Source organism: Felis catus, chromosome D3 (assembly GCF_018350175.1).
Source record: "Felis catus isolate Fca126 chromosome D3, F.catus_Fca126_mat1.0, whole genome shotgun sequence".
In the NCBI taxonomy this organism is placed as follows: domain Eukaryota; kingdom Metazoa; phylum Chordata; class Mammalia; order Carnivora; family Felidae; genus Felis; species Felis catus.
In genome coordinates, this window is record NC_058379.1 from 17,717,113 (window position 1) to 17,742,471 (window position 25,359).

General features: G+C 49.0%; 2 protein-coding genes across 4 annotated transcripts in view; one reads left to right on the forward strand and one right to left on the reverse strand.

Moving 5' to 3' along the window:
• The window catches only part of SART3 (spliceosome associated factor 3, U4/U6 recycling protein), a 36,556-nt gene extending 28,658 nt beyond the window's left edge, over positions 1-7,898 (reverse strand). Inside the window, exon 1 of one of the 2 annotated variants that reach the window (XM_006938660.4) lies at positions 7,518-7,898. In XM_006938660.4, the coding sequence (XP_006938722.1) occupies positions 7,518-7,832 (315 nt within the window). In that variant the 5' untranslated portion in view covers positions 7,833-7,898. The remainder of the gene's footprint in view (positions 1-7,517) is intronic. The other variant, XM_003994865.5, reaches the window with a different exon arrangement.
• Positions 7,899-8,133: 235 nt separating this feature from the next.
• On the forward strand, positions 8,134-19,531 carry ISCU (iron-sulfur cluster assembly enzyme). 2 transcript variants are annotated; one of them, XM_045042104.1, is made up of 6 exons: positions 8,134-8,401; positions 8,956-9,712; positions 14,535-14,648; positions 15,495-15,605; positions 17,391-17,469; positions 19,007-19,531. In XM_045042104.1, the coding sequence occupies exons 2-6, from the start codon at positions 9,533-9,535 to the stop codon at positions 19,090-19,092; spliced, it is 570 nt and encodes a 189-aa protein (XP_044898039.1). In that variant the 5' UTR covers positions 8,134-8,401; positions 8,956-9,532; the 3' UTR covers positions 19,093-19,531. The 2 variants fall into 2 exon arrangements, with proteins under 2 accessions (XP_044898039.1, XP_003994913.1); XM_003994864.6 differs by lacking the exons at positions 8,134-8,401; positions 8,956-9,712 and adding an exon at positions 12,799-12,956.
• The last annotated feature ends 5,828 nt before the right edge of the window (positions 19,532-25,359 follow it).

Sequence of the window (25,359 nt, forward strand, 5' to 3'; positions counted from 1 at the left end):
AATCTTGGAGCACCAGGAAGGGAGAGAGAACAGAAAGTATAGAAATACGAGCAAGTATCAGGAAAGGTGCTTCCCATGAGTTTTCTAAATTGTATGTGATAACTGAAACAAAACTTTCAAGGCCATCTGATACCCAAAACAATGATATTTAAAAGTAGGGATGGTAAAGGGACTTAAATGGAAAGATTTCCACATTTCACTCATTGGTAGAACAAACACCATGTAAGTTAAATACACTGTAATACCCAAGGCAACCACCAAGAAACTATACAAAGCAATATACTAAAAATCACTGCAAATAAATCAAGATGGGATATTAAAAGATGTTCAAGTAACTCACAGGAAGGCAAGAATAAAGATACAAAAAAAAACAGAGGAAACAAACAAAATAATAAAATGCCAGGCATTAGACCTAACATATCAACACCTATCTTAATGTTTATGGTCTCAATATACTAATTAATAAGGCAAAGAATGCAGAGCAGATAAAAACACAACCCTTGTAAGAAACTCACTTCAAATTCAAGGACATAGGCAGGCTGAAAGGAAAAGGATGGAAAAAGATATACTATGTAAACATCAGTCCAAAAAAAGCAGAAGTGGCTATGTTAATATCACATAAAACGGACGTTAGAGAAAATTACGAAGGATAAAAACGGACACTACAGGGGCACCTGGCTGGCTCAATCAGTGGAGTGTATGACTCTTGATTTGGGCTCAGGTCATGATCCCAGGGCTGTGGGTTAGCGCATTAGCTTAGCACAGAGCCTGTTTAAGATCTCCCCTCCCCCCCCCACCTCTGCCCCTCTCACCAGCTCACACATGCTTTCTCTCTCTCAAATTTAAAACAAAAAGGGGGGGGGGGGGATTACATAATGATAAAAGGATCAACCCACCAGGAAGATCACAAACAACAGATCCTTCAAAACAGATTAAGCAAGACTGAGCTAAGAGACACAACCACAGTTATAATGGGGACTTCAACATTCTCCACTTCAGCAACTAAAAGTAGTCCTGGACAGATAATCAGCAAGGACACAGAACTCAGTTTCATCAACCAACATGATCTAATCAACATATATAGAACACTCCATCCAAGAGCAACAGAATACACCTTTTTTTCCCTCAAGGGCCCATGGAACATTCACTGAGACTAAATCACAGGCCATAAGACAAACCTCAACAAATTTTCAAAAACTGAAATCATATACAGTATGTTTTCTGATGACAATAGAATTAAATCAAAAATCAGTAAAAATGGGGAAATCTTTAAACATTTGGAAACAAAGTGATATACTTCTAAATAACCCATGGATCAAAGAGGAAGTATCGAGGAAAACAAAAATACACACTACTGAATGAAAATCAAAATACAATAAATTAAGGATACAGCCAACGCAGTGTGGAGAGGAACACTTAACCGAACTAAACTCAATGTATAAAAAGAATTATATGCCATGACTAAACAATTTGTTCCAGGAATGCAAGGCTAGTTCAATCTTTGAAAATCAATCACCGTAATCCACTAAATCAACAGGCTAAACAAAAATCGTGATATCCACTGACACAGAAAATGCAATTGACAAAAAAACTCTCAGCAAGTTGGCCCGCATTAAAATTTAAACTTTTTGCTCTATAAAAGACTCCCATCAAGAGGATGCAAAGACAAGCTATAGACTTCAAAAAAAAAAAAAAAAAAAGTACAAACCACATATGTAATAAAGGACTAGTATCTAAAAGCTAGAACTCTAGGGATGCCTGGGTGGCTCAGTTGGTTAAGCATCTGACTCGTGACTTCAGCTCAGGTCACGATCTCATAGTTCATGAGTTCAAGCCCCACATCAGGCTCAGTGCTGACAGTGCAGAGCCTGTTTGGGAATTCTCTCTCCTCTCTCTGCCCCATTCTCTCTCTCAAAATAAATAAATAAACTTATTATATATATATAATATATATATATATATAGCTCTAAACTCGACAATAAAGGGGCACCTGGGTGGCTCAGTCAGTTGAGCATCTGACTCTTGATGTGGGCTCAGTTCACAATCTCATAGTTGGTGAGTTCAAGCCCTGCGTTGGGCTCTGTGCTGACAGGGCAGAGCCTGCTAAGGATTCTCTCTCTCTCCTTCTCTCTCTGCCCCTCCCCACTCACATGTGTGCTCTCCCTCTCTCGTGTAAATGAACTTAAATTCAACAGTAAAAAACAAACAATCCAATTAAAAAATGGGTAAAAGACATGAACCAACACGTATATCCAAAGAGGACACACAGATGGCAAGTAAGTCCACATGAACAGTCAAGATCATTAACTATCAGGGAAATGTAAGGTAAAACCACGATGAAACATTACACACCTAACAGAGTGACTAAAATAAAAAACAACGACAACACCAAATGCTGGAGAAGATGCAAAAACAAAAACAAATAAAAACAAAAAACCAAATGGATCACTCACACATTGCTGCTGGGAAGGTAACACGTATACAGCAGCTTTGGAAAACAGCTGGGCTGTTCCTCATAAAATTCAACACACAATTACTTTATCATCCAGCAAGTACACCGTGGGTATTTCTCCAGAGAAACAAAACCCATGGTCACACAAAACCTGTTCCTAACAGCTTTATTCCTATTAGCCCAAACTGGAAACAACCCAGATGTCCTTCAATGGTGAATGGCTAAAGTCACCATGGTGCACCCACACTGTGGAATACTTTTCAGCCAGAAAAAGGAAGTGAATATACACCCCACTCAGATGAATTTTAAGGGAATTATGCTGAATAAGAAAAGCTAATCCAAAAAGATTACATACTATATGATTCCATTTATATAACATCCCTGAAATGACAAAATTATACAAACAGAGAACAGACAGTGATGGCCAGAAGTCAGGAACTATAGCTATAAAAAAACCAGAAGGACCCCTGTTGTGACAGAACTGATCTGTGTCAACTGTGTCAACGTCAACATGTGGGTAGTGACATCATATGTAGTTTTAAGAAGATTACCACTGGGAGAAACTGGTAAAGGGTACACAGGAGCTCTGTATTATTTCTTACAACTGCAGGGAAGTCTACGACTAGCTCAAAATGAAAATTTAACTTTCTAAAAAAGCTTTTATAGGAGGTTGGGGTATGGGGTTACCTTAGGTCTATACAAAAACACTAGTGTCTACTTTTCCAACACCTGCCACAGCGTTTCGGCAATAAATATTTCCCTCTCCTTCATTCAACTAACACTCTGAAGGTATACTCAATAATCTAGATACTAGCTGGTACATTAAAATACGCACGGAAGGACTCATCTCACCAGGTTGCAAGTCTCAGCAGAGTCAGACCGTGGAATTGACACGGGATTGACAAACCGACCAACAGAACAAAAGAGAACACCCAACATCAGACCCACACAGACAGAAAACCTATGACAAAGTGGCACTCATTGCATCCATTAAAATGAATTCATGACCCATAACCATGACCCCAGTTTGAAAAACACTGACTCAGAGAAATTCTTTTTTTTTTTTTTTTTTAACATTTATTCATTTTTTGAGAGGCAGAGAGAGACAGTATGAGCTGGGAAAGCACAGAGAGAGAGGGAAACACAGAATCCGAAGCAGGCTCCAGGCTCTGAGCCGTCAGCACAGACCCCGACATGGGGCTCAAACTCCCGAACAGTGACCTGAGCCAAAGTCAGACACTTAACCAACGGAGCCACCCAGGTGCCCCATAGAAATTCTTAAACATGGTGGATAATAGCATGTTTCAACAGTAACAATGTACCTTGTGGCTGGTTGGTAATAGGACAAAAGAAAAAAAACTGTAAGCAATCCAAATGCCAGAAGAACCAATAAATTGTGGGATACTCGCCCAATGTTATGCTAAATATACAGTAGTCAAAAGGAATTAAGTGCAGCTACAAGCAACACAGATGAATGTTAGAAACACGATGCTGAGTGGAAAGCAGTCCCAAAAGATTACATACAGCATGGTATATTTTTTAAAAGCTCATCAATGAACAAAAGTGGACAACAGATTACTTAGGAATGCATACGTGGGAAATAAAATTACACGTTTTACGGGAAAAGGGAGCACGGCAGATTCAAGAAAGTAGTTACCCGGGTTTTGGGAGGAGAGGCAGGGCAATGGAATAGGGGAAAGACCCAACGGTACCTGCAACAACACTGCTGAAGTTCTAACTCTTCCACCACGTGCTGGGTAAGCAGTAGTCACTTACCACCCTTTGTAACTTACAGATGTGAACTGCTCTGCATGTATCAAATTACATGCAAAAGGACAACAAAGGCTCAATAACAGGTAAGACTACGACCTATACTTTTTTTTTTAATCCTAAGACTTTTGGCAATGTTCTCCTGCTCATGATATCTAAAAGTTAACAAGCGGAGCCCATCCCAAGATCCAACATGAAGATCTGAAAAAGGACGGGACTAGGTCAGGACCCAAGCGTTCTCATCTCCCCTGGCTCTCCTCCTTTGTACCAGGAAGGCGCTGGAGTGAACCTCTGCTTGCCACGTGGGCTGTCATGACACGCTGATGTTTCAAAATGGACTGTCAAGTGTGCACTCAAGTGACACTAACTAAAGAAGTGAAGTTTGTGCAAAATGTACTTTCCTTGTTAAAGAAGGGGCAAAAGCTCTCCCTGTCACCCACCGCTCTCAACTCACTTGGGTCTGAGAGTGGTTTTGGAGCACGAAGAGGAGTGGGACAGTCCTTGTCAGTCATCGTGAGTAATGTCTGTCTATACAAGCGTCCCTTACCTGCATATCACATGGAGGTCAGAAAGAATAAGTCAATGAAGTAGAGAAACGGCCTCTAAGGTGGTCTTTGCTCCAAATTTCTGATTTCTAGGCCCAAACAATGAAGATACTATACATGAAGAGGCGTTCCAAAAGTACGTGTTTGAAATGCCTACTGAGGATGCATTTAAGAGACATTTCCACAGAGTTCACTTGGCATTGACGAATGAGCACATACACAGGTCTATTCTGGTCTCAGAGCCTCATTAACGACAAAGGATGCTTTGAAGAAAGAGGCGGCTTAGCCAACGCAGAAAATGATGTGTTGATTTCCTGACTCCCTAGAGGCACAACCTGGAATAGGGGTGGAGAAGTAACAAAAGGCCTGGTCCAAGAGACACAACCACTGCAATCATGGGGAGGGCAAGGAAAGAACAGAGCAGGCCTCGGCACAGCACCTACTATGCGTCAAATGTGCCACGAACTTTCGAAGCAGCAGGTCACTTAAGCTCCACGACAGCCCTGTGAGGTTGGCACCTCATTTTAACCACCTGGGCCACGGAGGGACCAGCGAGTTGGAGTAACCGATAGGGCACCACTTTTCGTTTCAGGGCACAAACACAGATAACGGGAAACCCTTGCTTTTGTTACACAGATACCACAACTTGAAGCTTTCATAAACTACACTCAGGGATGAGCACTGGACTTCGCAAATATGACCAGGTTGAGTTTTTCACAGGCCTGTCTAGAAGTTATTCCGTGGCAGCAGGAACTAGAGGCTATGGGATTAGGAGGAGGTGGCAGAAAGGTTTGGAAAAATGGGAAAAATCAATCCCTCGACCCCATGACAGAGAGTCTGATAAAGCTAAGAGGCTCTTCAATTCACATCACTTGCCAGATCCCATCCTGTGTGGTCCCCTTCCGAACTCCATCCCGCCCTCTGTGGCCTGAGGTGGGGCAGACAACGAGGGGACACCAGTAGCCAGGACACCTCTGCTTTGACCCATCCTCCTCCCTAGCTAGATGCTTCTCCTCACCAAGGATTTAATCTTTCTGCTTCCAAGCCTGTCCTTTCTGCTAAAACCAATAATCCTATTTCCCCTGCCTCACAGAAGAGTAAGATCTGAGTAAGCTAATGGCTCGCTGAAAAGCCGAAGGCTAGAAATCAGAAGGACAGACTTCCATCAGGACAGGGACACAGCCTGGCATTTTCTCAACACATGAAAGGCTGAACGAACACCAGCATGCTTATTTATAAAAAGCGAACAGGGAACCACTTTCCTACACCCACTGGTTCCTTTGACGTTCAGACGTGATGATGAATGGAACGAGCGATACCAACGGACATCATTACTATTTCACAACAAAAGTATCACCGCCGGAGAGGCCATCCTAAGGAATCTCACACCCAACAAGGTTGAGCAACCTAGGTTAACAACTTCCCATCACTGATTTCATACAGATGTGGCATCGGGGCCGCAGACAACCTGGTTAAATTCAAATCCCCTTGTGAGTGACTTTGAGCAAATCGTTTCACTTTTCACTGAGCCTGTTTCCTCATCACTAAAATGAGAATGTGCTTGATTTCTGTTTGCCCTTCCAATTCTACTCCACCTTCTCCTCCCTGTCCTGTGCCCTCCCGTGTGTACCATATCCATGGGGTCTCTGGCTCTCTTGCTTCCAACAGGGTTTGCCAGCCAAAGGCACCAGCAGATGTTTGGAGAGAGGGAGAGAGGTCAGGGTATTCCTTCCCCCACCCCAATCCCTGATGGGAAACTACAGCTGCGCGCCCTGACTAAAGGTGTCTCACCTGTTCTCGGGTGCCCTCTCCACACGACTATTCACAAAACTGGTCACAGTTTTCCCGCCTCATCTCTTCAGGCCTAATGGTGGTCACAAGGTCCTGCTGTTAAGGAGCCCCGAGGTACTGAACCTTCACTCCTGGTTTCTCAGCTCACGCTTTTTTCTCAGCTCACATTAGCCCCTTTATTGTCCTTTTCTCAAATTATCCCAATTCGAGTGTGCCACCTATTTCCTGCTGGGACCCTGGATCACACAGAAGTTACAAATTAGGGATCACGTTACCACTAGGTGCCAGGCACTGGGCCTTTAATTACTGTTATGAAAACTACATGATGCAGGAGTTGTTCCTCCCAATTTGCAGGTGAGAAACCACAGGGTCAAACAAGTTAAGAAATCTGCCTAGGCACACGTAAGCATGGAAGGGCTACAACTGGGACCTCAGCCTCCAGCCGCTGAAACCTCTACCGTCCCGTTTCTAGTATCGCCGTCCCGCTGTTCATCATTATGGTCATTCCTACCGGAAAAGAAAAAAAAAAAAGAAAAAAAGAAAGAAAGAAAGAAAAAGCCACTCTCTTATGAATAACATTTTATTGCTACTGCAGACCATACTTTAACGGGTGGTTCAGAGTGGGAGCTCTGGAGTCGTTTCAAAGTTCAAGGCCTGGCCGCCGCTTGCAGAAGTGTAATCTGCAGCAAGATAATTCCCTCCACGAGGAGCCTCAATCCCCTCCGGGAAAACGGGGAATAACACTACTTCCTTCACTAGGTCGCTGCGAAAGTTCAAGGGGACGACACTCGCAAAGCACCCGGCAAGCAGGAAGCGCCCAAACGATGGGCGCTGCGGTGATTAATAGCGGTTCTGCGGCCTTGGGAGCTTTAATTACCGCCGGGGGCCGGGCACCGGGGAGAAGGGCCGGCGCTTGGGAACCACAGGGAAGGAGCCCGCCGCCCCAGCCACGGACACACCTGCTCCTCCAGCCGCTCGATCTCCAGCTGGTTCTTCTCCTCCTCTTCGTCGTACTCCCACTCGTACTCCCCGGGGGAGCTCTCCGCGGAGGAAGCCATGGCGTACTCCTCGTCCCCATCGCTCTCACTCACGCCTTCCTCCTGCTGGTCCCACCCCGGCCCCATGGCCTTGTACGTCGCAGCGGCCACGGCCCGCGACAACACCTTCCTCCTCGTCCTAGCCGCCTTAACCTCATCTTCCTCGCCCTCCGCCGTGGGCCCGGCCTTAGGCTCGGCCTCCGCTTCCGAAGCCGATGTTGCGGCCGCCGTCGCCATCTTGCGCTTCCAGTGACTCTCGGGTCTTCTCTCGGCGGCCGAGGACCCGCGAAAGTAGAAGCTGCCCGCGGCGTTCGCCTGCTCAAAACCCCGCTCTCGGGCCACCGAATGGGAAACTGTGAGCCTCGGGTGACGGGAAAATCTGGGAATACACAAAACTTTGTATTGCTTTTGAGACAGGAGACAGCCTGACCTTGGGCAGTTAGGAATAAGTGGCTCCTTGATAACAACAAGAGGGCAGAAAGGACAGGACCGTCTGAGACACCCACTTCCTGGGACAATCCGCCGGGGACCATTTCCAGGTTCAGCAGCTGCACGGTTACTCCCCCTCAAAATGTCCCGCCACTGTAACCCATGGAAGCCCTCCCCTCGGATGCCCTAGTGGCTTTCTCCTTAAGGAGCCCCTCCGGGGTGGCGAGAGTCTCTTTGTTTCGTCCTCGCCCCCATAAACCTGGTGCCTGTGCTGCTCTTAACCTTGCTGATCGGTTCCATTTTTGAGAACACAATCCCGGCCTTAAAAAACGGTTACAGCTTTGAAGGCTCCTTGGAGATCTCCACGTCTTCTAACGGTAAGTAAGGAGCAGTCGGCACCCTCTTGTCCTATCTTACACGAACTCTCAAACTATGGGCACCTGTTAGCCAGTTAAGAGCGAATGGGGCGTTGCCATTCTCAAAGCCTCGGGTGACAGGTTCCCTGGGTCTTCTCCCAGCTGCGCCCCAAACGGAGTTGGGAACGTGGATGTATTGGCGACCCAGTTTCCCGATGCATGGGACTTAGGGGAGGGCAAACAACAACTGATGCGTCCTGACCGAACTATTCTTTGGTGGACGCCTGAAGGCGCTGGCGGAAACTGACCCCTGGCCGCCCGTTTGGGTATCCCGCTCAATTCTCCTCTTTCTGTCTCGACCAGCCTCTCCCTTCGGGAAATGAGTGGAGAAGCCCAGGACTGATCCCCCGGAAATCTTCCCAGGAGTGATCCGGGAGACTTCCAAGGGGTCCTGCTCACAGGTTTCCCAAACTACAGTGGAAGGTGGCTACTTGCTTCCAACGACATTTCTAACCAACGACATATTATTTGACAAGTAACAGGTCAAACATGTCATTTCTCCTTCCAAATTCCAGAGGGCACTACAAGAAAACGAAAATACCACACAGCGCATACAAGGAGGACCTCTATTTGAGCCCGGGCTTCCAGTTCTAGTTCAATCTCTTCCTCCTCCTTCCCCCTCTCTTCAGCCTTCCTAAGAGGACCCCTGCCCGGTGATCCTCTCCCCCTTCTGCTGGTAAGATTTCAGGAGGAGATGCTTGGATTCACCACACTCGTCTAAAGCCCTGGCGAGCTCCAGACAATCCTCAGAAGGAAGGAGACAAGTACATTTGTGAGCCTATTGAAGACCTACAATTCCTCTTCAAGAAGTTCAGAGAAGTGCTCCACCCCTTAAACATCTCATAACAACACCATGACCCCTAGGGCTTTAATATTTCTATATCTCACACTCTTATGGTGCCGGCCGCCACGGGGAATCCTCGAGTGGGTTCCATTAATTGCCGCTGCCTTTATCTTAACTGACTGCTGGATCTGTGGGAAGGATTCTTTAGGCACAGTCGTCCCAGCCCCCACGTCTGTGTGGCTCTGAGCCAATGACACTGTCACCCCCTTCATCTCCTCTACCAGTCCTTTCCCCGGCGCTCACATTGAATGAATGGCTGTTCTTCAAAGCCTGGAAGGACGATACGGAAACTAAAAGGAACAACACCCCTTGGTCCAGTGGTACCCTCACCCTCGCCCGGTTGGACCGACTCCACCTCAACGCCAGTGCCGTCTTCCCAATCTGCTTTGAAAATTCAACGTCCATCCCACACCCGGGTCTCTTCACAGGTAATCTCCCCACATCTCAATGTAATCTCACATCCCAAGTCACTAGAGCCTCTGCGGAAGGAGACCTGGAACTCTTCCCGCTGTAGTTCTCTCAGTGTGTGTAAGAACACTGATAAATATCACCTTTTCCTCGACGTTTCCTCCGAGCCCAGTATCCCCCAAAGCGCACAACCTCCTGCACCGCAGGCAATGTCCGTGTAGCCAGAAGGTCTACCGTCTCTTATAATTCAGCAAATTTAAGTCTGGCATCCACACCACTCCTCTCGTCCCAAGAATTCTTCCTCAAAACATATCCCTCCAGCTTCCTTGCATCCACCATACGGGAAGGACTCAGACGCCTCCCTAATTTGGAGCAGATTGTCAGGGGGCCCCCCTGCAACAAGTAGACCCCAAGCCCTCTTTACTTACGACTTCCACGTAAACCTCCGGGTGGAAGAGGGTTTGTTCTGTGGAACCAGGGAGTACATCACGCTGCCGCCCTTATGGAGAGGGCAGTGCTTCCTCGCTTTCATAGCTCCCCCAGCTGATGATGCGCCTGGTTCCAGCAGCATGCTGCAGGTTCTAAATGGTCCTTGACCAGGGTCCGAAGGGTGGCTATTGCTCCTCTTCTGGTCTCTTTGTTCACTGGATTGTCGGGAGCGTCTGGAACAGCCCTAGGAGGCACCTCCGTAGACCTCTCAGCACAACTGGCCAAGGCATTGAGGGAGACCATCAAGGGGATACAAACACCCGCGGAGCAGGTGAACTCCTTGGCAGGAGTCACACTTCAAAACCGACAGGCCTATGGGGCGCCTGGGTGGCTCAGTCGGTTAAGCATCTGACTTCGGCTCAGGTCGTGATCTCACGGTTCATGGGTTTGAGCCCCACCTCAGGCTCTGTGCTGACAGCTCAGAGGCTGGAGCCTGCTTCACATTCTGTGTCTCCCTCTCTCTCTCCCTGTCCCTCGCTCATGCTCGCTCGCTCTCTCAAAAATGAATAAACGTTAAAAAAAATAAAAACATTTTTAAAAATAAAAAACCGACAGGCCTGAGACTTGCTAACCTCAAGTGCGGGGGGTGATCCTGTGCCTTCCTTAAGGAAGAATGTTGTTTCTACATCAATAACGGGACAGATGGCCACAGGTCTCGATTCCTCCAACAGTCTGGTCATCTCCATAGAGGCTCTTTCCAATTGGTGGGGCTCCCTAAGGGCTCAACTGTTGGCGCTGGCTTTGGCCACTAACAGCTCCCTTATTAACCCCTTCCTTAATGCTCCTCTTAAGACTTTATATTCTCAATGCACTCACCTGGTTTGATGCTTCTCGCCCAGAGTCCTTTACACCTGCAAATGGTCCTATCAGTGTACCCAGCAATGGAAGTGCCACTAGACCTTTACGAGGGGCCACGAGACAGACCCCACAGGGAGGGACTCTAGCTGCCACTCATCTCCATGCCCCATCCCAGCATGAAGAAGTCAGAGAGGTCACCACCCACATACCCCAAGGGCAGTTGGGGTCACCTCCTCTAAGGGGGGACTGTGACAGGAGACAGACTGACCTTGGGCAGATAGGGATAAGTGGCCCCTTGTTAATAGCAGAGCAGAAAGTACAGGACTGTCTGAGACACCCACTTCCTGGAACAACCTGCCAGGGACCATATCCATGTTCGTTAGCTGCACAGTTACACCTCAAAAGGTCCCACCACTGTAGCCCATACAAGCCCTCCCTCTCCAACGACTTAAGGAGCCTCCTCTTTAAGGAGCCCCTTCCATGTCACAGGGGTCTCTTTGTTTCACTCTCGTCCTAATAAACTTGGTGCTTGTGCTGCTGCTCTTAGCCTTTTTGGTCAGTTCCATTCTTTGGCTACATCAGAACACGATCGTGGGTTTTAAAAAGCGGTTACACATTTACATACGTGTAAAAGTACTCGTAGAGGAAAAACTCCCTAACAGCGCATGTTCCATCGCAACTTTAGACAGAAGTTGAGTCTTTGTACAGAAGTGCAGGCCATAGACGAAGTCATGAAGTGATGATTGAAGGGAAGGGTTTGGCGCCATCTTGAGAAGGTCAAAAGGAATCTAGGCATCAACGCCTGCCTTCCCACCTAGCCCGACCTGGTGTTTGTTTCAGTCTCTGCAGTAACTGAGCCTCAAACGCAGAGAAAACGAGTTTTCAGGGGAAGGATCAATTGCACCATTCACAAGAAAAACCCATTTGCCAAAGAGATTCCTCCCCTTTATGTAATACCTGGTGCCTACTGGGCATTAAATATATGTGTGAGTTTTCTGGTTTTTTAAGATCATACTCTGCAAACCTCGATTAATAAATCACATTACTACACTTATTTAGAAACTCTTCATTTCCAAGCATTGTCATATAAATTATCTCTATGAAAAGAGAAATAGATGCAGACATAAATTCATATCTGCACTTCTTTAAAAATCAGGGCATGGTGTGTTCGCGTCCTCAAGCTCATTTTTTAGTAGGAAAATACTGATGTTTATTTGTTGCCTCTCTCCCTCATTAGCAAGGTTAATTACGTAAGCAATGGATGTGTTTTTTGTTTCCCTTGGATCCCCAAAGACTAGTACAGCGCCTTGCCACATGGTAGGTACTCAACGTTTATTTGCTCAATGAATGAATTGTCCTCGAATTAGTACAGAAGTCAGGATCAAGGCTTAAAGAGGTGATGTCATTCGCATAGGGTCACACGGGAACCAGGGTTGTCAGAGCTTCCCAAATTAGTCTGCCTGGGCAACCTTGGGCAAGTTACTAAATCTCTCTGACCCTCAACTCCTGAAGCTGAAAAGTGGGGGTAAGAGAAGTAGACTGGTTGATCCATGAGCCCACTCCGGCGGTAGGCTTTGTGAACGCAAATCTGGGTCCCCATTGCAGCTTCAGCACCCCCTCACAGCCACAACCCTACAGGAAGAACTAGCCCTCCGCCTTCGATCCTTTAGCTCCGTGTCCCGCCCACCCCCGGAGGGGCGTGGTCAAGGCGGGGCCAAACGGGGACCTGCGCACAGAGGGGAAGGACGCAGGCGCGAAGTCGCGGTGACGTAAAAGGGTGCGCGCTCTAAGCGGAGAGCCGACTCGCGGGCGCACCCCTCCCCTCGGTCTCGCGCTCGGCCTGCGCAGGCGCAAGCCCGCAAGATGGCTGCGGCTGGAGCGGGCCGTCTGAGGCGGGCGGCGTCCGCCCTGCTGCTCCGAAGCCCGCGCGTGCCCGCCCGGGAGCTGTCGGCTCCGGCCCGGCTGTATCACAAGAAGGTAGGGGCTGATGAGGGGCTGCGCGGGGCCCGCACCGGCAAGGGGGCGGGAGGACGAGGACCACCTGAGGGACTCAGGTATGTCAGCGCCCGGCGGAGGCCCGGCCTGGAGAGGAGCGGTTGCGGGGTTGTGCGCGGCCTCGGGAGCCCCCAGTGCAGCCAGGGTGGGGGCCGTCCCCTCGCGCGCCTCTGCCTGGACTAGCTTTCGTTTGCTGCGCAGTGACTACCTGCGCCTGAAATAAAACTAACCGCTGCCCGGGGGCCCCGCCGCTGGCTGCGATTTCGGGCATCCCAGCCGTAAAACGCAACAGCCCGGGAAGGAGGCCTCTGTTGTAATCTGGCAGCCTGACTTCAGGGATAAACGCACACACTGGCGCGGGCTCCGGCTTCAGCCAGGCTATTGCCCTGGCCAGGTGACCTTGGGGAAGTCACTGCTCTGCGCTGAACCTGTTTTCCCCATTTGTAAAATGAGGTCTTGGCATTCATCTACACGAGCTGGGTAGTGCTCGTGGAGTCCTCGGCCTGGTGCCCAACACACGGGGATCATCTGTGGTGCGGTTCTTGCTGTCGGAGCCCTTAGGCTCCGAGTGGAGTCAGACTCGTAATCAACAGTCACAATATTTTAATTTTTGTCTTTTTTGGCGGACGGAAAGGAAAGGAACCGGGGGTGTAGGGATAAGTGCGTAGTTTGAAGCCCTTGCCTTCCGAGGGCGTGGAGTCCCCTAGACATGAAACTCTCCCGCTCAGAAAAGGACTACGTGAAGGACGCGGTAAATCAACATGGGGCAAAAAGTCCAGATTTAGCTTACTATTTTGTACGTCCTTGGGCTTGGAGTCAAAATCCGTGGTCGGATAAGTGGGGAAAGCAAACTGGAAGGTAGGGAGACTTACGACTAACTGGTAGACAAGCCTCGAGGTTACATTAAAGCCTTTTGTATACCAGATTATCCTTCCGTTCTGGCTTCTGCACGGTTGCAGGGACTTCGCTCCTCCCCCACCCAGGGCTGTGTTTTGTTGACAATACACGCTCCGCGAACGTGGGCTAGCGGCCTTTCAACCACCAGGGTGCGCTGCTCCACCAGAGCGATTTCAGGGCCTTGAAATACAGTCACAGGACGGTTATTTTATCACACACAAATGCATTCCATAGCATTGTTCCTCCTGGAACATTCTCCTTGAGGCTTCTGGGCAGTCCTTCAATTGCTGGACCATAATTCATTTTAGAATTGTTAATAGTAATCATTACCCTTTGAAGATGGATTTTATTTGGAAATAACATAAATGCTGTTTGATCCCAATGCCTTGTGATTAAAAACCCTGTGGAATTAAGACATGATTTTGCTGATTTTCCTCCAGCATCTCAAATGTCTGAAGGTAGTTGGAGAAGAGCTACAAAAAGATGGGGTTATAAAGTCTCATGGACATAAAGTGTAAGCCCTTCTGCTGAGGTGAAGTTTGGTGTTCAGCGATTGTTTGTCAGGTTCTGCTCGCTGGCTGCAAGGAGCTTACCATCAAGTGGGGGCGCGGGGGCGGTAACAAGAAAGAGTGATCATGTCTTCTCTTAACCTTCTCATTTCAGGTTGTTGATCATTATGAAAATCCTAGGAATGTAGGGTCCCTTGACAAGACATCAAAAAACGTTGGAACCGGATTGGTGGGAGCGCCAGCTTGTGGTGATGTGATGAAATTACAGGTGCCACTGGTTTTCATCTTTTAGTTCACAAACCATTTGCACCTACAGCATTTCATTTGGTCTCCATCTGGATTCCTAGGACAGGATGGGATGAGCCGCTGTCACCAATCATTAGAGTGGGAGCTGAGTGTTAGTTCTCCTTCTTAATACACTATGCCGACCCCTCCTGACAGAGTAAACCAGTCTCCCTTTTCTACTGTCTCAGCTTAAATTCCAACCTCAGCTCGGTAGACATTCAAAGGAAAACCACAACCGTTCAGTTAGCAATCCCCGGTGAGACAGGAAATGGCAGTATATCAACCCTCCCCCCAAATGGGAGACAACACAAAGGGAGGGACTGGCACTTTGGGTAAACTGTAACTTTGACCACATCTACTTCACCTTGGGGAGTGAGTAGGAAGCTTGCCAGAGGTCTTCATGCCTGTCTTGGAAAACAAAAAGGGGAGGCAGGAGGGAACCACTAGATGTCATTTCATGCCAAACTAAAAAGCATTAACCAGAGGCCTTTATTGCAGACTCTCCCAGGGCTTAAAGATACAGACTGACTGAGAGCCATGAGCAGCAGGCCTTCATAGCCAAAAAGCAAGCTAGGATTGCAGAACAAAAACAAAACACGGAGGGAGGGGGGCACATTCTTCAGCCAGTCTTTACCAGGTAGGCCTGTATAGTTGTGATAGTTGTTCCTACACTTTTCACCACTGAGCTCTTTGCCAAAGCAAAGCAAATTTAGTAGTCATTAATGCCAGAACTTAAAAGTGTGAAAATCAAGACCAAAGCCCTTGGGGAGAACCCAAGTTCTACAGGGCGGCACCAGGAATCACTGCTTAACTCCTGTCTCTTTTTCAGATTCAAGTAGATGAACAGGGGAAGATTGTGGATGCCAGGTTTAAAACATTTGGCTGTGGTTCTGCAATTGCTTCCAGCTCATTAGCCACCGAATGGGTAAAAGGGAAGACGGTAAGGTTGCCTACAAACGGAGAGAATTAAATCACATTCCCAACAAACCTGCCTCTGAATTCAGGGAAGGGTCCTGTTGGGGGCGGGGAGTCACTGTGATTTTTTTTCAAAATATTCTAATAATTTTTTAAATTTCTCCTACTCAGGTTTTGATTAAATTCTTCTCTACGTTGAGAATTACGGATAATTTTGTTAGGTGTATTTTAATGGGGGCGGAGGGGGGGTTGATCATTTTTATTTGTTCAGGGATTTTGATGGTTTTACTTTTGTTTTTAATTATGTAGAAAAAAGATCTTCACCTCCCCCTCTAACAAAAAAGAACTACAAAGAAATCTGTGGCTTTCTCCCAGGTTGCTGATTATGTTATAATTTCCTAGGAGTTTAAGGATGAGAGAGGTTATATCGTGGTTTTCGTTCTTGTTTATTTCCTTCCATCATATTTCAGGAAGGACTGCAGGTGGCTTGTAAGGATTCGTGAAATAACAAACTAGCCTGTGCTAAAAGAGGGAGTAAAGAATCAAAAACAGCGAAGATGGAGGCAAAGTGAACAAATAAATCAGAACAGTGATCCCGGTGGCTGATCAGCAGGTCCTCAGAGGCTAGAAATGAGAGAGGCTGGAACATCTTTTCCGTCCTTTTCTCTGCCAAAGCCTCGTTCCCAGCAGCTGCAGAGGTAGAAGGTCCCAAATGCAGTGAAGAGCTGGAGTTTCTAAAATCCAGTCATTAAAACCTCTCCGAGAAGCCAGAACGCAGGGCTGCTTATCTTTGCAGCCCCAAGGGATCAAGTTCAGGGAGCTGAGTCACGGAGAGGTGTGCTTGGGGAGCTGGGCAGCTCTACAGCAATGTGGAGTGCCAGGCCACGTGCCACCCGCCTCCTGGGGCTCAAGGCCTTCTGGCTGGCAAGCTCCTCTGGCGAGCACACACCTAACCTGTTCCGGCAGGAGGTGGCCCTGAAGTCATTTGTTAAGCACTGTCCTCAGGGAAAGGGGAAGTGAGACAAGGCACCTGTGCTCCCAGGATCTGGCCTTTGAGTTGTGACCAGAAAGTGGAGGAAAGAGGGCCTTTCTATGACCTTGAAGTCCTCCTATCTGCGTTACTAGGAACAGAATGTGAAGCATAATCATTGAAGTCAGCAGAATTGGGAAACTAGGGGGCAGATGGGGAAATCTGGCATTCCTTAAGCAGTGGGGCTCCATGCCATGTAGGCCTGCCTCACGTGCCCTTGGGCACTCAACCAAACCCAGGCATCCTTTTCAGTGTGTTTCAAGGAGACAGGTCTTCCTTTAGGTAGAGGAGGGTCCTAAAGAGACCTCTCACCCCAAGACCTGTCTGTGCCACTGGCCTATTTGCCATCTCTCTGACCTCGCTGACACTCTTTAGCACTTCTAGTTGAAGGGATTTATTCTAAACGTTTGGTATAAGACCATCAGTAACGCTGGTATTCACAAAACCAGAATAGGAAATCCCTGCCTTTAAAAAAAAAAAAAAAAAAAGACTCGTGTCACTGGCCTCCAGCAGACCCCTAAGGGACTCCTCACTGGCTGGCTTGTGGGACCGTCTTTGTCGGCCTTGCTGACCCTGGCCAAGCGCTGGGGTGTGTGAACTCCGCCCTTGAGCGTCCCAGCTGCAGCCTTGATGCACAAGCGAGGGGCCTTTGGGGCTGTTAAAGGGAAATCATCCCCCACCACCCTGTCCGGAGGGCCTCTTTGACCTTCTCTTTTCTTACTGCCTGTTCTTTAAGCGAGAGCATCGCTGCTAAAACTGTTGGTCTTTCACGTGTCTCAGGTAGAGGAAGCCCTGACCATCAAGAACACAGACATCGCCAAGGAACTCTGCCTTCCCCCTGTGAAACTGCACTGCTCCAGTAAGTCTCTGCTCCAGAATCCAACAAGCTGGGGCAGTTGGGAATTTGTCGTGTATCAGCTGGCATTTGTGCAGGGTACGGGCAAGTCCATTTTCATCGCGGAGTCTGTCTCTGTAGCCTTGAGAGGGTTAAACCCCGGGTGACACAGTCGTCTCCAGGACGATCTTCCAGGAGGTCGTGTGTGCTGGGCATCATGCTGAGCCCTTCGTGGCATCATTTCTCAGCCTCAGAAACGTCTGCTAGCCCACAGAAGGTGTCATTACGTCTCCCTCTTACAGACCAGGAAAGCGGGGCTCAGGTTAAAGCGCCCCAGTTCCATGGCTTCTAAGTGGGAAAGCCAGCACCTAGCCCCCAATCTCTGATGCCAGAATCTGTGCTGTTCCCACCCCATCGGAGTCAGGTTCAGACCAGTAAAGGTGAAAAGCTTTTGCCACGATCCCATCTGTTGTATGTGTGTTGTCGCGTCCTTTCCCAGGCGCTGTTCCTGTCGAGGTCTGCATCTGTGTACAGGATGACCAGGTCCGCTCGTTCACTAGTCCCCTCTACGCTGTCCTAAGCGAAAGCCCAGATGCCTTAACACCTCTACGTGGCTTTCTAGTTCAGTCTCAGCCTTAGGTCTAAAGCTTTTTCCATCCTCTCTCTCAACCTTCTGCGGGAAGGAGGGAATGAGAAATGGCAGCTTCACTTACTGATGGAGGTTTACTGACCACATTAGTTACAAATCAGCAGAGAGCCCGGTCTCCTGCCCAGGGTAAGACCCCCAGGAGAACAGAGTGCTGGGGCAGGGACGTGGAACACAGCCTTCAGGAAGTCTGCTGAGACCGGAGTTCTTTCCACCTGAGCTGGACTTTCCAGTACCCAGGAATACAGACCATAGCTCATAAGCATTTTCACACGGCTTCAGAAAACCCCCAGCCGCCTCTTTTGGCCGCCTCCTTGGGTACCGCAGCCTTCAGCTGCCGCTCTCTGCCGCTGGCTTGCTTGCTGCTGTCATTCCAGCACTCTTCATTTCTATTTTCCCCCATAGCGTCGTTTGTAACATTGACTCCAAAGTGTTCAGGCTCGGGGTCTCTGGAGAGTAACGTGGCAGGTGCCACCTGTTGGCAATACGTAAGTCATGCCAGCTTGCTCAGCCAGCATCCACCACCTTTACTCCTGACCTCCACGTGAGCAGACGAGACCATTTCTCCTGTCCCTCCGATGCATCAGACACTTGGTGCAAGTCCTCACGCTATCCCAGCAAGAAAACAGTGTCCCAGTCTTAGAGAAGAGAAAGGGCATTCCAGGAGGCTGAGGGACCAGGCCCAAATCCCACGTATTTAAACCCCAGTGTGTCTCCAGAGCCACTGGACAGGAGCAGCCGGGCTCAGGAAACGGCTGGTTGGCTTTCCAGGCTTGCCCGTCGCCCCCCGCACCCTGGCTAGTCGGCTCTGTTAAGCCCTTCCCAGCACCACGGCCCTCCAGCTCTGAAAGATGCGATTCCTAAGACTCTGTAGAGCCTCCAAACTTAGCTTGTCTTTCCTTGTGCCACTTCCAGTGCTGGCTGAAGATGCGATCAAGGCTGCCCTGGCCGATTACAAACTGAAACAAGAACCCAAGAAGGGAGAGGCGGAGAAGAAATGAGCCCTCGGTGAAGCGACCGGCAGGTCATATACGCTGTTCGTCCACCCGCCACACAATCACCGTAGATGTTCAGAAGCCCCTCACACTACAGTACGAGACCCTCTGAGACACGCACAGCACTTGCTGGTCACGTTGTGGCTCTAATGCAAGCAAAATACACAGTTTACTCGTTCCAGACCCCGTGCTTTCTTTCAGCCCCCTTTTATCGCCTTAACCCAGTTTGTGTATATTTTGAATTGTGTGCATGGCCTCAAAGCTGAAATCAGGAACAAAGTCTGCTGTGCTGGTCCACGAAGTGCACCGATACCTCGTTTCAGCTGACCCTGTCTGAGGAAGATTACCAGTAGAAGGCCTTGGTAGGATTATTTGAGAGAGCCAATTATTGTACATAAAACAGATTTGCATATATCTATATATATAATAAAAGAATGTAAGACCATGTTTTTCTCTGGTAAGCCTTGTCGCTTGGATCCCTCACTCACCCCCAGGTGCCGCCCGGAGCCCCCTGGGGCTCCCAGGTCCAGCGTGTGCACCTTTCTCAGCAAACTGGTCAGTAAAGACCACTGACAGAGATGGCCAGATGTGTGTCACATTTTATGGAATGGGGTGAAGGTGAAAGGAGAGGGCCGTCTCTGTTCGTGGTTCTTTGCAAACTGATAGATTGAGAAATAAATCACATTAAAATACAATGTGATAAATAAATTAGCACAGGTCTTTATAGTAGGGATTCCTCCCTGTGGGAGGAAAGGCTGTTAACGTTTCAGAGAACTGTCCCAGCTATTTGGAACCTTGACTTTAAAAATGAATTCAGCTACAATTTTGACCCAAGAAATTGATTTGGGTATGTATAGATCACTGACGGAATTCAGATTCATACTAAAGACTGTGACAGTACGACTTTAAAAAAAGGGGGGGGGGGGGTGCCTGGGTGGCTCAGTCAGTTGGGCATCTGACTCTTGATTTTGGCCCAGGTCGTGATCTCATGGTTTGTGGGTTCGAGCCCTCCATCAGGCTCCATGCTGACAGTGCGAGCCTGCTTGGGATTCTCTCTCCCTCTCTCATTGCCCCTCCCCACTCGCTCGCTCGCTCGCTCTCAAAATCAGTAAACAACAACAAAAAAACACCCGGAGGATGAGTTGAAAATGGAGATTTCTAGACCCATCATTCCACTTTAGGTCCCCTTTAGATTCTTCCCCCCCCCCAATGTTTATTTTTGAGAGAGAGAGAGAAACAGTGCAAGTGGGGGAGGGCAGAGAGAGAGGGAAACAGAATCCCAAGCAGGCTCCAGGCTCTGAGCTGTCAGCACAGAGCCCGATGGGGGCTTGAACCCATGAACCGTGAGATCCTGACCTGAGCTGAAGTCAGACACTTAACCGACCGAGCCACCCAAGTGCCCCCCGGCAGGTGATTCTAATGCCTCTGCCTTCTGATGGCCTGGGTGGTTCTGGATAGTGGTGGAGGAGCCCAGGCGCAGGGAGGGAACTTCCTTTGTCCATTCTCTGCCATGCCCTGCACAGGGGTGGTATTTGAGTAGCTCATTCGGAGCTGTCTGCACATGTACAGTGACCTGAGGTTTTAAAACATCCGTCCCTGGCTCAGGCATGAATAACATTCTACCCAGCATCCCTCCTGACCCTCATCTGCCCCGGAGCTGTGGGTATCATTTTGAGGTACCCCACAGTCCTGCATCAGCCAAAATCCCACTTAAAAAGGCCCAATTTTCTAGCAAAAACGTGATCTTAGAAAGTACCATCTAACCGTCTCAAATCTCCAACTCTTCAAGAGTAAAAAAAAAAAAAAAGAAAAAAAAAAAAGAAAACGAAAAGTCCTCTGAGTCCTGGTGGAAGGCGCAGAACTTCAAAGCCCATTCCCTCCACAGAGCGGAGCCTTTATAAGAATCTCAAATTAGGGCCACCGGGTGGAGCCATGTCAAAATGTCCCGTGTGGCACACTCTACTATTTAATTCGCCATCCCTCTAGGCTAAGCCGGTCCCGTTGCCTTCTTTATTATACGTGGCCACACTGCAATTCCCCACCGCTTTTCTCTGTAATTTAAAAAAATGAGACATTTCTGTCCCGGTTAACATCCCCTGAGACTCGAACCAGAATTCTACACGCCACGAGCTGCTCGCAGACGGCCACAGCAAGATTACCAGAACAGCCCAAACCTCAAAGTAGGTGTTTGTGCGGCGAAAAGAAGTGATTTTTTTTTTTTTTTGACTTACGTTCAAGACCCTCCTTTCCCCAGACTAGTCTGGTGGTAACCACACGAGGGCATCGCCTACCCTTCCATGGGCTTAAGGCTAGGTCTCTGCATCTCTAAGGAAAACCTCCACGAAGAGATCTTGACGTGCAAGTCGGAAGAGTCCATCACGCACCCAGGCCCTGACGTTTGTCATCCGCTGATTGGCACGGCAGCCCTCTGAGGGGGCCGTTATTTAAACTGACTCAAGCCACAAGGCCCAGGCTTCTTCCTGGTTTCCCGCTAGCAGGACACATCAAAGATTCCTCCCGCGGGCCAGAGGCTCACCTGGGCCTTGAGAATTCACATGAAGGGAAACCAACACGGGATAAGCCCCCGTGCGTTCATCTGGCCAACTCGCCACCAAGCACCACGGCCCTTGGCTGGCTGTGCTTCAGGACCGTCCGGGGAGCCTGCTTTAACCCCGACGCCCGATTAAATCTGATGTCCCGAGGGTAGAGCCTGGGCGCTGGTATCTTTAAAAAAATTTTTTTTTTCAACGTTTATTTATTTTTGGGACAGAGAGAGACACAGCATGAACGGGGGAGGGGCAGAGAGAGAGGGAGACACAGAATCGGAAACAGGCTCCAGGCTCTGAGCCATCAGCCCAGAGCCCGACGTGGGGCTCGAACTCGCGGACCGCGAGATCGTGACCTGGCTGAAGTCGGACGCTTAACCGACTGCGCCACCCAGGCGCCCCGCTTTTAAAAAGCTCCCCAGGAGTTTCCAGTATGCACCCACGGGCGAGAACCGCGGCGCCCTTTGCAAATCAGCCTGCTAAGATTATTTCAGTGGAGGCTCACAGCCCTGTGAGGTGTCACCTCCCATCTCCAAAAGAGCTCCTGAGTCCCTTCCTCGCCGGCCCCCAGCGTCTGCCTTAGTCGAGGCCATCGTCATCTCTCTCCTGGCCCCCGCAGTGGTCTCCCTGCCTCCAGCCTCACTGTTGGGATCCGTTTCACACGTGGCTGCCGGAGGGGTCTTCCTAAACAAAAGTGACTCCGTCGCTCCTTTTCTTAAAACCTGCCCGTGGCTCCCTGTTGCACTTCAGACAAATTCCAAACTTCCTACCACATCGATGGATTTGCCCCAGCCGTGCTGAACCTTACTGTTGGGCTTTTCCCTTGCTTCTGGCAGGAATGCCCTCACCAGGCATTCTCCCTTAACCCCCACTCAGCCCGGGAGCCTCATCTCAGGCATCAATCACCTCCTCTGAGAAGCCTTCCCGGATTGTCCCAGGTTGAGCTAGGTGCCCCTCTCTGCTCCCGCAGTCCCCTATACTTCTTAATCACATACGTGTCATAGACAGCACTGCAATTTGCTTTTCTCTTGTTTTTCCGTATCATTGCACAGACATTAAGTCTCTTTTTTTTTTCACTTTTAAATAGGTAACATACCACAAGAAAAAAATTCAAACAGCCTGAAATGGAAGAGTCCTATGTAAGTTTCCTTGCCATCCTTAATTCCCCAGCCTCCTTCCCCAAGGCAATCTCTAACACTTGTTTCATAGGTATCCTTCTAGAAATTCTCTAGGCATATCCAAGTATACGTGTGTTTAAGTAGACCATCCTTTTGTTTCTGTTTCACACAGGTGGCAGCATACTGTACACACTTCTGCCATGTTTATTTTCCTCTTGACCGTATTTCTGAAGGCCATTCCCTCTCCGTTCCTATAGACCTGCTACATTCATCACAGCTGCACAGCATTCTATAGATGAAGGCCCATAATTTAGTTTTCTGTTGATGATTACATAGATTATTTTCATGGCAATGTCTTAATTATGGGACCCAGCATCTGGTACAGTTCTTAACTTACTAGGGGATTCCCTGAATGCTTATTCGGTGTATGAATGGATGGGTGTTTGGACTGGTGGGTGGGTGGGTGGGTGGATGGATGGATGGATAAGTGGGTGGGTGGATGGGTGAGTGGATGGATTGGTAGGTGGGGGGGATGGATGGATGGATGGATGGGTTCATGGGTTAAGTGTCCACATAGATGGATGGATGGGTCAATGAATGGGTGGGTAAACAGAAGGGTGGATGGATGGAGGGTGTGTGAGTGGGTGGGTAGGTGGGTAGATGGATGGACGGATACATGGGGGGGATGGGTGGGTTAATGGGTGAATGGATACATAGATGGATAGTGGGTGGGTGGTGAATGGATGGACGGATGGACAGACAGAGAACCAGGCTCAGAATGGTGAAATGGCTTGCCCCCGATGACACAGCCAGGAAGCAGAAGGCCAGCACTCTGCTGAGGTCCTCTATCCACCTCCCACCCCTTTCAAAGCACCACACCACAACTATGACCATGTCTCTAATTTAACCTTCCCTAGATGTTATTCCTGGATTTGGGCCACTTGGGACCACATCAGAATGCACAGTTTTAGAACCTCCCATTAAGCATGTCCTGTCAAAACTGGCGGTCTCTATCCTGGAGTCTTATTGAAATGCCAAGCAAATGAGAGGCACCTCTTGATAACTGAGGCCCCTTGAACTTCAGGGAGGAATACAGACTCTGTCCACCCTCATGACAAGACAGAATACTTATAGGTCCCACTGAGTCTCGGTAGAGTGAGGGGACACTGCAGACGAGCTCCAGCCCCAACCAGAAGATGGATGAGAAGCACATCCCTCATCAATGGCTCTTTCTGGCCCATCTACTTGCTTTCTCCACCCTCCAAGGTGACACCAGCCAACCCCTCCAAAAACCAGCTCCCCAGAGAAGGCCATGTCCACACAGGGAGGCAGCAGCAGCACAAAGCCGAGTGAGCTTGGAGTGCTAGAATCAGACAGGGGGGGTTCAAGTCCTGGCTGCCACTGTGGGGCCCCGATCAGGAGACCTCAACCACCCCAAGCCTCAGTTTATTCATCTGCGGAATGGGAACGATAACAGTACCTACCCGGTCGGGTTGACCTGACAACTGAATGAAAGAATGCAATAAAGCATATGATACATAGAGTTCATTATTGTTATGGTGTCTGTTATGATTACGCACAACAGCTCAGCCCTGACTACGGACCAGGCGCAGTTGCTGGGTGTTTCTATAGATCAGCTCGTTGGCTCCTCCCAGGAGACTCCTAACCTGCTATTATTATCCCATTCTTCAGATGAAGAAACCACCAGCTAAAGGACATGTCCAAGATCACACAGCCAGGAAGTGACAGAGGAGGGATTCTAGCCCCAGGCTGCCTGATCCGGAGTCCAGGCCCTCTGCTTGCTACGACTCCACTCACGCTCTCTGCTGCCATTATTACTATGAGCGTGGGTATCAATACTACCATTACAAATAGCAGCTATTGTTACTTCTACTGTTACTACTCCCACTATTACTGTTACTCTTTTTAAAATACCACAACCTCAAGGCGTCCAACCTATGGTATGTTCACCACGAGACCAGCCCTCACACTAAGTCCTTCAAAGTCACGCAGAGCTCTCGTCTGGCTGCCCAGGGCAGGAAACACACAGATGTGACTTCTGTCACACATGGCTTGTTGGGCAAGCTCCCTCCACGGTGCTTGGCCAACCACAGGGTATGGCTATGCCCCAGGCCCAGCCTCAAATACCACCACCGCCCTCCCCGCCCAGCTATCTTTGGAAAAGTCATGTTAGGCACCTCGGAGAAGCCCAGCTCCCAGAATAACTCCAGAAGGCCCCCCGGGTGAGGACAACTATTACTGCCCTTAGAGCTGCTTGTGCCCAAGATGTTCCAGGGGCCTCCCATCCTGCCCCCGGCACCTCAAGCCAATGGGTCAAAGGAAGCCCCAAAGTGGAAACTGGGCTGGACACCCCTCTACCCAAATACCTCCCCACCACATGCAGCCCTGCGTCACTGGCCCCCTGAGTCACTTAGGGAGCAACCCTGAATGAAGACTTGGGGGCTTGGGTTCTGACCCCAGCTCTGCCGTGACCTCTGCACGTGACTTTAGGCAGGCACTTCACCAAGCTGAGCTTTGATCTCCCTTTCTGAAAAATCAGCAGAAAGCTAGCCCCTACGTCACAGGATTGCTGTAAGGACTGAACGAAT

What these genes read in the sequence shown, in the direction of transcription:
- ISCU (XM_045042104.1), top strand. Translation starts at nt 9,533, where the DNA reads ATGAATGGCTGTTCTTCAAAGCCTGGAAGGACGATACGGAAACTAAAA. An exon ending in ACACCCGGGTCTCTTCACAG is followed by an intron (nt 9,713 to 14,534) that starts GTAATCTCCCCA and finishes TTCTCATTTCAG; the next exon opens with GTTGTTGATCATTATGAAAA. An exon ending in TGTGAAACTGCACTGCTCCA is followed by an intron (nt 17,470 to 19,006) that starts GTAAGTCTCTGC and finishes TGCCACTTCCAG; the next exon opens with TGCTGGCTGAAGATGCGATC.